This window comes from Diceros bicornis, chromosome 1 (genome assembly GCF_020826845.1).
Source record: "Diceros bicornis minor isolate mBicDic1 chromosome 1, mDicBic1.mat.cur, whole genome shotgun sequence".
Classification (NCBI taxonomy): domain Eukaryota; kingdom Metazoa; phylum Chordata; class Mammalia; order Perissodactyla; family Rhinocerotidae; genus Diceros; species Diceros bicornis.
The window spans coordinates 1,475,243-1,487,077 of NC_080740.1; the positions used below are offsets into that span (position 1 = coordinate 1,475,243).

Here is an 11,835-nt window from a genome sequence, read left to right on the forward strand (position 1 = left end):
TTTAAAATACTCTTTAAGCATATTACTTTTTAGTATAAGAGATGTAGTTGACATAATTTTTATTTCCCCTTTTATAGTCATCATTTTGCCAAATTTTACTTCTCTGAAGGTACTAAATCTTGAACAACAAGAATTTCCTGATAAGGAAACAGCTGAAAAATTTGGTATGTTTACAAAACAGTGCCTTTTACTTATTCTTTGTTTCCTTCCCCCCTAAATCCTCTGTCTCCTGTTTTGCATTAGCCACAACAAATTGTAATATGCATTAGCTGCCCTGCTCTTTAGGAGGAAGGGACAGAGCCGCTCAGCTCTTACCCTCCGAATGCCTTGATCTCACTCAAAGCAGTGTTGTCAGAGTGACTGACTTCTTAGAATACACACTAGTGGTCATTATAGCACTAGGCAATTTCATTGTCAGGCACCCATTCCAAACATGGTAAGCCCCTGTTGTTTCAGAAGTTTCTAGAATGCAGGTAAAACTATCTTCTAAGGTTAAGAAAGCTCAGTATGTGAAAACCTAGATTTAACAAAATGATAACTATAGAAAGAGCTCAAATACTTTTTCACATTTTTTTCTTATGATTACAGAAGTAATGTATGCTCATGGAAAAAATTCTAACAGGTGTTAAAAGATAAACTGAGGCATATTAAAAATTTTAAGAGTTTATTTGAGCAAAAATGGATGTGAATCGGACAGCATCCAATCTAGCAGACAGAAAGGAGCTCTGAGGAGCTGTACAGAATGAAAGATTTTTATAAGCAGAGGGAGCAGGAACAGGAAGTCATGCTAGGCAAAAAAGCAAGTTGCTTATTGCAAGGTTATTTTCCTTTAGGGGGATGGCAGGGGTCCATCAGGCAGATGACATAACCAGTGCTGATCAGGCCATTCCTGATTGACTGGTTTCAGATTCCATTTCTGGGAGAGTCTTAGTGTGGTGACGTGGGGCTTAGCATAAGTGACTCCATTTGGGGCCTGTTGTCTTGTTTTTAAGGAACAGGAAAATATAGGGGGAGTCAGTGGAGATATGAGGGTAGAGCAGTAATGCTTCTCAAATTTCAGCATGCTTAAGATCTCTTCCTGTCTGTTTCCTTCCTTTGGATGCAGCCGTGTGGGTGGGGGAGGAGCAAGAGGGCTGAGGTGGCAGAGGCAGGATGAGGGGCCGAGGAGGTGTCTGTATACAACAGTTGACCAAGCAAATAACACTCTGAGAATAGCGAGCAAGTGTCCTCCCTGTTGGAGAAGGAATTTATAAATATTGAAAGGGGAGGCTAGAAAGAACTTTGAGGTGTTAAATTAGAATTGGAAATACTGGTGTGGACTCAAGGTTTTTAACCTATATTCATAGATATAAGGATATCTATGTTTATATAGGTCTCTTCATGTCTATATCTCTATACAGACACACACATATACATATTTCTCAGTTCAGTCAACTGAGACACTAGAAAGCACCCTGGTGAGAACGAGATCACCAAGGCCCAGATCTTAGCTTTAAACACTGGCCTCCCTAAAAGTAGCCAGGGTCCTTGGAGAAATGGCTGATAAAGAACTGGGACAGTGGGGCCGGCCCAGCAGCGTAGTGGCTAAGTTTGTGCGTTCTGCTTCAGCGGCCCAGGGTTCGCAGGTTTCAAACCCTGGGGTGGGGAACCTACTCACCGCTCATCAAGCCATGCTGAGGCGGCGGCCCACACAGAAGAGCTATGACTCTACAACTATGATACACAACTATGTACTGGGGCTTGGGGAGAAAAAAGAAAAAAGAAAAAGAGGAAGACTGGCAACAGATGTTAGTGCAGGGCCAATCTTCCTCAAAAAAAAAAAAAAAAAAGAACTAGGACAGGGACAGTAAAAGATAAGCCTGGAACATGGTTTTGTGTTAGAAAGTGTTCAAAACATTTCCAGGTGTGAGGCCTCAGAAGTACAGAACTTGCTCTAGATCAAGTGACCCATAAGGTACGAAGCTAAGGAAGGATCAAAGTGAAAAGGAAAGCTATGCAAGTGGGGGCTTGTGAGGCTCTGGTGCTGGGGGCAGAGGTAGAAATCTCTGGGGATGACAGCAGGAGATGAGGTATAAAGGGGGGGCTGAAGGCACTGGGAGCTAGGCACGTGGCCTGGAGGCCAGTGGAAGCTTTGGGCTCAAAGAGGAACTAGAGTGGATAGGCATTCTGGACCGCAGTGCGGGAGATGGGCTGGGAGGGGAGGAATGGTGGTCTGCAGGTAGCAGCGAGGGTCAAGGTGTAGGAGCAGCGAGGGTCAAGGTGTAGGCCGACCTCTTTCTCTTGCCCATGGAGAGGAAGAGGAACAGCCTCTATCCTCCATGGGGCCTCCTGGACTGTGCATGATTTTGAGGTTGTGGATTACCATTGTTTGGGAACACAGGATGGAGAATACCTTGTCTCTTCTGACAGCCCACACTTTAGGTTCTCTTAATAACCTGGAGGAATTGATCCTTCCTACTGGGGATGCCGTTCATCAAGTGGCCAAACTGATCATCCAGCAGTGTCGGCACCTTCGATGTCTCCGAGTTCTCTCATTTTACCAGACTTTGAATGATGACAGCGTGATGGAAATTGGTGAGCCACCCTCAGATAAACTGTTTCAGCTTGCATGAAAGCCAGTGGTAATACTTAAGCTTTTTGCCGCAAAATGTCTATGAAAACATTTGTCCCTCTAAAAATGTTCAACCCACTTTCTCATTTTCACTATCCTATTGTTCCCTCCAGTGTCCTGTGGACTTAGGTTCATTCTGGTCAGATTGGAAGTAAAAGATAGCCTCCCGTTTGAGATTATACAAGCCCTTGTCTGTCTGTGTTCTTGACACCTAGTGTCTCAGACACCTGGCCACATACCCTCCATGTAGTCCTTTTTATAGTACTTTTTTTTTAATTGAAGATTCATACACATCCAGAAAAGTACACAAATCCTAAGTGTACAGCTCAATGAATTTTCAAGTGAGCATACTTGAAAATGTTGTTACTCACCCTTGGGTAACGGTCACCCAGATTAGAATATGGAATATTACAAACATTCCAGAAGCCTCCTTTATGTCCCTTCTCTGACATCACATTCCCCTTCTTCCCAGAGGTGACCACTATACTACTTTCTTTCACCAAAGATTAGTTTTACCTGTTTTAAACTTGTATGTAATGGAATCATACACAGTATGTACTCTCGCATCTACCTTTTTTGGCTCAACATTCTATTTGTGATATTCATTCATATTGATGCATGTGGCTAGAGGTCATTGATTTTCACTGCTATATGTTATTCCATTGTATGACTCTATACACCCCAATTTATTTATCCATTCAACTGGATATTTGAGTTGTTTCCAATATTTGCCTACTTTGAGTAATGCTGCTATGCATATTCTTACACGACTTTTGAGGTATATCTGAAGGTATTTCTAGGGGTGGAATTTGAGTCCTATGGTATAGACATACTCAGTTTTCCATGGTTGTACCAATTTACATTCCCACCAGCAGTTGTTTCACATTCTGGCCACTACTTGGTGTTGCCAGACCTTTCAACTTAGGCCATTCTGATGAATCTGTAGTTGTATTTCATAGCGGATTTTCTATTGGGAAATATTATGTTTTATGATTGGTAAGTTTTCGCAAGTTATATTTTTCTAGAAACTTTTAAATTTACCTAAAGTTGCTCATAATATATACTTATAATCTTTTAAAATATCTGTATGATCTATGGTAATAGTACCCTTTTTATATTCCTGATATTGGTAATTTATGCATTCTTTTTTTTTACCTAATTGGTTTATCAATTTTATTCTTTAAAAAATTTTTCTTTTCATATGTTTTTGTGTGTGTGTGTGAGGAAGATCAGCCCTGAGCTAACATCCATGCTAATCCTCCTCTTTTTGCTGAGGAAGACCAGCTCTGAGCTAACATCTATTGCCAATCCTCCTCCTTTTTTTTCCCCCAAAGCCCCACTAGATAGTTGTATGTCATAGTTGCACATCCTTTCTAGTTGCTGTATGTGGGACGCAGCCTCAGCACGGCCAGACAAGTGGTGCGTCGGTATGGGCCCAGGATCTGAACCCAGGCCACCGGTAGGGGAGCGCACGCACTTAACCCTAAGCCACGGGGCCGGCCCTCTTTTCATATGTTTTTATTTCATTCATGTCTGCTCTTACCTCCATTATCTCCTCCTACTTTCTTTGGATATAATTTACTATTTTTTTTTTGTCCTAACATCTTGAGCTGATAGAGCACTTTTGGCTTTAGCTCCCTCTCAAAAGTTTTATATGTCATTTTCATTCTCATTCAGTTCAAATATTTTCTAATTTCAGTTGTCACGTTTTTGCCACACCAGTTATTTAGAAATGTGTTGCTTAATTTTCAGATATTTGAGGATTGTCTAGTAATCTTTTTGTTCCTGGTTTCTAGCTTGATTTCACTGTCATCATAGAACATACACTGTATGATTTCAATTTTGAAATCTGTTGAGACTTGTATTACGGGCCAGTATAATACAAAATACATACTAAAATAGTCAATTTTAGTAAATATTCCATTTTCACTTGCAAAGAATGAGTTTTCTGAAGTTCAAATCAAGTGTTAAAAGTACCATTCAAATCGTTAAATTTTTTTTGACTTTTTTGACTGCTTGTGCTATCAATAACTGGGAAGGCTGTGTTAAAATCACCCATTATGATTGTTGATTTGTCTTCTTTCCTTTTTAGTTCTATTTTTGCTTTATGTATTTTAAACCTAGGTACATACAATTTAGAATTCAATCTTGCTGGCAGATCAGCCCTCTTTATTCCTAGTGATGCATCTTACCTTCAAGTCAGTCATTTCGTCACACGTCACTGTGCCATCTGGCATCCTTCTGCTGTTTGTGTCTCATGTTCTTCCTTCCTTTTACTTTTAGTCTCTCTGTGCCCTTTATTTAGGTGTGTTTCTTGTAAAAAGATTAGGTAGGTTTAAAAAAATGCAGTCTGTTAATCTTTTACTCTCAATTGGAGTATTAATCTATTTATAGTTAATGTACTGATTATATAGTTGAATTTATGTCTATTTGCTATTTGTCCCACAAGATGTTCCTTTTTTCACCTTTCTTGCTTCATTTATTATTCCATCTTCCCCATCTATTATCTTGAGTTATATATTCTCTTAGTTGTATCCTAGATGTTCAAATGTGCATCCCTGAGTTATTAGACAGTAATACAAGCTAGGGACTCTAGAACATTTCATTCTATTTACCTCCCTCAAGCCTTTTGCACTGTTGTTGTCATTTGTTTTAATTCTACGTAAACTGAAACTCCACGAGACATTACTGTTGCAAACAGCTATTTATGTAGCACTCCCAGATACGTGCTGTTTCTGGGGCTCCTCAGTCTCTCCTGCGTTTCTACTCATCTGCCAGGGACCACACTCCTCCTGCCGCGAGAACTCCTTGAGTGTTCCTCTCGTGTGGGTCTGCTGGTAATGAATTTTCTCACTTTTTGTCTGGATATGTCTCTTATTTTGCCTTCGTTTTTGAAATAACTTTTTTCAGTGAGTATAGAGTTCTGTTTTGGCACTGATTTTCTTTCACATTTCCAGCTTCCACCATTTTTTGTTTAGTCAGCTGTCCGTCTTTTTGCTGTGCCCTTGAAGGTGAGGTATCTTCCCCACTCTCGGGGCTTTTAAGGTTTTTCCTTTGCTTTACTTTTTGGCAGTTGCTATGGACTGAACTGTGTCCCCTCACAATTCACGTGTTGGAGCCCTAACCTCCACTCTCACTGGATTGGAGACGGGGTGCCTCGTTATGGCTGCCCAAGCAGCCTAGGACGGCAGCTGTACTCTCAGAGGCCTAGGCGTGGGTTTCTTTGTATTTACTCTGCTTGGGTTTGTAGAACCAACTGACTCTGTGGCTTGACGTCTTGCATCAGTTTTGGGAAGTTCTTGGCCAATATGCACATCACTCCTGCCCAGTTCTTTCTCCCTCATTCTCTCTCTCCTCTCCTTCTGACAGCAGAACTCTACCTAATTTGGGGTCAGGGAAGGCCTCTGGGAGGAAATGAGATTTCTATTGAGACCTGAGGTCAGAATGGCCCGGGCACAGCTGTGAGGGGAGAGACTGAGACAGCATTTCAAATAGAGGTAATGATTTGTATCATAGCCCGGAGTGACAGAGAACCAGGCATATTTGAGGGATTTAAAAAAAAAAAGAGGAACATCTGCACAAGAGGCAGGAGTTACGCTGTGAGAAGACTGGAAAGGGCTTTGTAGGGTGTGTTACAAAGGCTGCATTTCACTTCATTACTGCTCAGCACTGTTACTTTATAAATGTTATTAAAAACAACTATGACCTTTTCCTTAAAGCCTCTTTCCTCCCTCCTTAAGAGGAAGAATTGAGTAACATTAAATTTGATGGTCTTTCTCATCCCTGTGTAACACAAATTATTATTGCATGGTCATCTTCTCACCACATGAGGTCAAACAAAGCCTCCTGTGGACCAGGGACCAGTAACCCCAGTCCGTCCGCCCCAGGGGCAGGTGCTCCCTCTTCCCAGCGCAGCAGGCCTGGCAGAGCGGGAGCACAGTGCATGCAGACTAACAGAGAAGCCTTACTTCCCTGTGGCTGCTTTGGTGGACAGCTGACAGCCCACCGTCTCCCAGCAGTGAGTAACGCTTGAATCTGACTTGCAGGAGACACCAGACGCGTCATAGAGCCAGCGACCTACAAACATGAGCTAGGGGTTATGGCGAAAACAGGAAAGAAGGAAACGAATGTAGAAGGCCTGGACTTTTCTTCAAGTCCCTCCAGAAGTGTCGTTCCTGTGGGGGAATGAGAAATATCTCTTGCTTACTACTGGAGAGACCTACTCAGGACACAGCTGAACACATTTTCTCAGTACCTCTGCCTCTAAAGTTAGTCATGCTACAGTCCTGGGTTCTAGAGTGAAACCAAACCTAACCTTTGCGCAAATTAGGATAAAGAGACTTAGCAATTAAAAACAAAAACCTGGCTAGGTATCCACTTCCAAAGTGAAGTCGACCCACATTGAGAACTTCCTGTTAAGTGCCCAGGCCCCACATCCTTCAGAGCCCTCAGTCTCAATGACAGGAAGGGCCCTCCTGGGCAACAAGTGGAGTGCACAGAAGGAGACGGTGAGAAGACAGTTTGAGGAGTGTCACATCCTTCTCTCTGTAAAGGGGAGACATGGTTGCCTCAATCTCTGACGTCCCTTGTCACTCAGCCTGTTTCTTAGCCATGTTGTGCCTTGACGCTGTCCTCCTGTGAAAGCGAAAGAGAAGCCCAGAAGGGCACAGAAGGGCAAAACCCTCCTAGTAAAAGCGGTTTCAGTGCCCTAGGGCTTAGCCTTACTTCTCCCATTTCTGCTTTTCCTGTGGGTTTTAGCCAGGTAGTTCCTTATTAACTTACCAGCTCTTTGGGACTTTTAAGAAGATATCTAAAAAATACTATATTGAACATTGTCTACTTTCAGTGGTGGTGGTGATGGGAGAGGGGTTGGTTCAAATAACCTAGTCTACCGTTACTGAAACAGAAGTCCTTATGATTCCATTGTCATGAATATTTTGCTTTTTATAGCCAAGGTAGCAATCAATGGAGGTTTCCAGAAACTCGAGAACTTAGATCTTGAGATCAATCACAAGATTACAGAGGAAGGATACAGAAACTTCTTTCAAGCCCTGGACAACCTACCACACTTGCAAGAGTTGATTATTTCCAGGCACTTCACGGAATGTATCAAAGCTCAGGCCGTGACAGTCAAGGCTCTGAGTCAATGTGTGTCACGCCTGCCGAGCCTCACCAGACTGAGCATGTTAAGCTGGCTCCTGGATGCAGAGGACGTCGCACTGCTTACAGCCGTGAAAGAAAGACATCCTCAGTCTAAATACTTAATCATTCACTGGAAATGGGTACTGCCATTCTCTCCAATCATTCAGAAATAGAAGAGTTAGCTAAAAACTGCTGAATCAAGGAAATTTTTGTCAACAATTCTAAAAGTTTAATTACCCAAAAACATTTTATTAAATATTGCATACAAAATATTTATACAATGTGTAGGGCATGTAATAAAGAAACCAAACACTTTGCTTACACATCACTGAGCTTAAGGATTAGATTATTACCTGCACCTTTGAGTCCCTGAATAAGCAACTACAGATCAGTGCTTCAGTCAAGTTTCTACAGCTGACCCTCTGTTATCCGGGCTCGGTATCAGGTTTTCAGGGTAACTGTGGTGGAGAGTAACGGACAAGGCCTCAGGGAGTGGGTGGGGAGAGGCGCACTGATGTATCTTAAAGCCACAATGTGCAAGTATTCAAGTCATACACGGAACGGCTAACTTAAGGGCTGAATCAGTTCCACAGACGGTGAAATAAGAGCTCACCATAACACCGGGGGTCCAGATGATCTTTTCTGGACCAAGAGCTATTCCTTAATCCTTCTAGGGTCTGTTTTGTATATTTAGTTAACTTCAGTATAGTCGAGTTTACTTACAGCTTCTCTTTATCCATTGCCAATGTAAAGAAATAGGATCTAGGGAAAAATGCTTTTATTCCAGAGGCTTTTGACTCATCACTTATGTATAAGCAAAAAATACAGAGTAGAATTTAGCATTACTGGAGATTAGCTAAATTTGTGTTTTCCAGAATACTGAGTATCAATGCTTTTTTTTAGATAACCACGTGTTTGAGAGTTCAACATATGCATTTATAATGGTCTTGGAACTTTCGTATGAATCCAGTCTGCTCAGGGAGAACACAATTTGTCTGTTAGTGACTTCACGTTGTTCAAGGATTCTACATCTACATGTCAAGAATTGCTCCCTTACCAGTTAAGCAGCAGAGTCTTCTGAATGGCTAGAAGCCCATTCCAAATTCATGATGCTAGTATAGGCTGGAAAATAACCATTCTTTCCCCCTAAATTTTATTTTTACCAAGGAAAAAGTCAATACATATATACGTATGGTACGATCCCATTTGTTTAAAAAATACACTCTCATGTCGCTAGTTGCATTAAGAATTTCTGGAAGTCTACACCAGCAAATGTTAACAGTGGCTAACTCTAGGAAGGCATTCTTTTACCTTCTCCTTTTTTATACTGCTTTTTGTTTTACAAGTGCCTGTGTTATTTTTACACTTAAAATACAAAACTAGTTCAGCATTTATAGCATCAGCAGGGGCTGCCTCTGGAGGGGGAGAGTACCAGAAGGGGAGATAGGTTATCACCTGGCTTGTCTGATTTTACATCTAATACTTTTGTAATCAAAAAAGTTTTAAGTATTAGAGTCCAATCAGGAGACAGAAACCATAGTAATTTGAACGGGGAATGTTTACTATAGACTTAACTGTTAACGGGACTGGAGTAATGGGGATGGGTGGGGTAAGTAAGTGAGGAGTTAGGAGAGCTCTAAGTGGAGGCAGAGAACAGCCTGCAGGCTTTTCACCCTAGGCTGAGACAGCAGCCAAAGGAGGAACCCCAGGGCTGAGATCCAGACCACGATGGAGAGGGTACAGTGTGAACCACAGAGAGATTTGCTGAGGCCTCAGAGTTGTAGCCCAAGGAGGTGAGAGCGTGGGGGTGCCCCGTGCTACTGGCCCCTGGGTCCTGCTAAAGCCAGGCACTGCACAAGGTGTGCCCAGTTGGAGTGGGGGCTGCAGGGCTCTGCTGGAGGGTCACCTGGAACCAGGAAAAGCCGCCCTTGCTCCTCCGGTGTCTCACAGCACCCTCTACCGACAAAGCTTTCCACTGTGCCTGCTGACAGGGAGAAGATACTTACAAGGCCCAGACCCATTACTGCAGAGTTGGCATTGAAGGCTGGATTTGGACAGGACAGGCTATAACTTGATAACTGGTACAAGTATTACATATTACATTTAATAGTTCAGACCTAAACAAAAAAGGACCCTAGTTAAATTTCTTCAGATTGATAGGACATATGCACGTGCATGTTTATACAGCCACAGGAAATTTCTTAAATGTCATGCAGGAAACTGGTAATGACGACTGACTTCAGGGAGGGGTCCAGGATAGCTAGTGAGCAGAGGAGGGAGGGGTTTGCCTTTTTTTCCCTGCATATCCTCGTGTACCATCTGAATTGTCCAATGTGCACATACTATTAAAAATGATACTTTAAAAACTAACTCCACACAGATTATTCGTCCAGAGCATCATCTCAGGGCTTCGAGTATAAAGCAGGGGCATCAAAGTACAGCCACAGCGTGTACAGCCTATGAGCTGGGAATGGTTTTTACATTTTTAAAGGTTTAAAAAAATATATGCAACAGAGACCATCAGTGGCCCACAAAGCTAAAATAATTTGGCCCTTTACAAAGATGGATTATTTCCATGACGAAGTACTTTTGGGTCGTAAGATCTCCATGCCCTTCATCCCAGGAGCCGTTCAGTCTCCACAGGACCCAGGTCACCCTCACTGCCCTGGTGCTCCCCCTTATGTTTCTAAACTTCCCCTTTCTGATCACATACCCCACTCGTGCCAACTCCCTAAATCCTGCCACTGTGTCCACAGGAGTAACATCTCGTATATCCTCAACCTCTTTTCTCAATGTTCCCTGAACTTTCTTGTTTTTTTACCATAACCCACAGTAAGAAATAAATTTTACATAAAAAATTTACACACACACTTAAATACATGTACACAGCTAAGATTTACAAAAACTTTCTAAAACAAAGCTATACCAAATGTGACTTTACTAATACCAAATATAACAAAAATTCAGAATACTAAATTCCTTGAAAGAGTTGTTCACATGTGCCGTCTTCAACTGTTCTTCCCTGTATCCTCTCCCAGCAGATTTTCAGCTCCCCCATTCCACCAAGACAGCTCTTCTGAGGGTCACCAACGATCTCCACATTGCTAACGCAGTGACTGCTTCTCAATGCTCCTCCTGTCAGCAGCATCTGACCTCCAGCTAGCTCTCACTTGGCCCATCACCCTCCTCAGAACACTTGCTTCAAGTGGCCTCCAGGCGTCCCTCCTAGGTCTCCTCTCCGCTACCTGGGAGTCCTCCCTGTCTCCTTTACTGCTTCTCCTCCTATCTCTAAACACCCAGAGTGCCCCAAGGTTCTCTGATAGCTCTACTTAAATGCACTTCCTCAGCTATCTCATCCTGTTGAATGGCTCCACGTTTACACTAACGTCTGAATTTTCATCTCTAGCCCAGACCTCCCTGAACTCTTTACTCATGTCAAACTCCTATTAATAGGTATCTCAAATTTCACGTCCAAACCAAACTGCTATCCGTCTTTTCCACAAAAGTACTCTGCGTGCAGACTTCTCCATCTCATTACTTCATTCTTCCACTTGCTTAGGCCAAAAACCTTGGGAGTCATCCTTGACTCTTCTCTTTCATACTCCACATGTAATCTACTGGCAAATCCTGAGCTCCACTTGCAAAATACACTCAGATCCATCACACTACCCGTTGGACCCAACTCGTTGGCCTGCTTTCACCCTTGAAACTTATGGTCTATTTTCAACATAGCAGTCAGAAGGCTCTTTTAAGACTCTTTTTATAAACCAGATCGTGCTACACCTTTGGTTCAAAACTTCAATCGATTCCCAGCTCAAAGTAAATGCTGAAGACCTTACAATGGCATACATATGACCTAACCCCTGGCTGTCTCTCTCACCTCCATCTCTGCTCTCTCCTTCCTGCTCACTTCTACTCCAGCCATGCTGGTTTCTTTGCTGTTCCCTGAACATGCTAAACATGCTCTTGTCTCAGGGCCTTTGCACCTGTCATTTCCTTTGCATGGGAGGTTCTCCCTCTACTTCCGTGAATGGCTCTTGTTTCCTTCAGATCTCTGCTCAAATGTCACCACGGTGAGGAGT

The 11,835-nt window shown here is 42.6% G+C and overlaps 1 protein-coding gene across 4 annotated transcripts in view; it reads left to right on the plus strand.

Moving 5' to 3' along the window:
- Nucleotides 1-8,081, plus strand: part of NAIP (NLR family apoptosis inhibitory protein) — a 35,264-nt gene extending 27,183 nt beyond the window's left edge. For 2 of the 4 annotated variants that reach the window (XM_058557131.1, XM_058557425.1), the window contains 3 exons: nt 78-164; nt 2,410-2,574; nt 7,562-8,081. In XM_058557131.1, the coding sequence (XP_058413114.1) occupies nt 78-164; nt 2,410-2,574; nt 7,562-7,926 (617 nt within the window). In that variant the 3' untranslated portion in view covers nt 7,927-8,081. Of the gene's footprint in view, nt 1-77; nt 165-2,409; nt 2,575-5,684; nt 5,825-6,657; nt 6,972-7,561 lie in introns of those variants that run through there. The other 2 variants (XM_058557308.1, XM_058557221.1) reach the window with 2 other exon arrangements.
- The last annotated feature ends 3,754 nt before the right edge of the window (nt 8,082-11,835 follow it).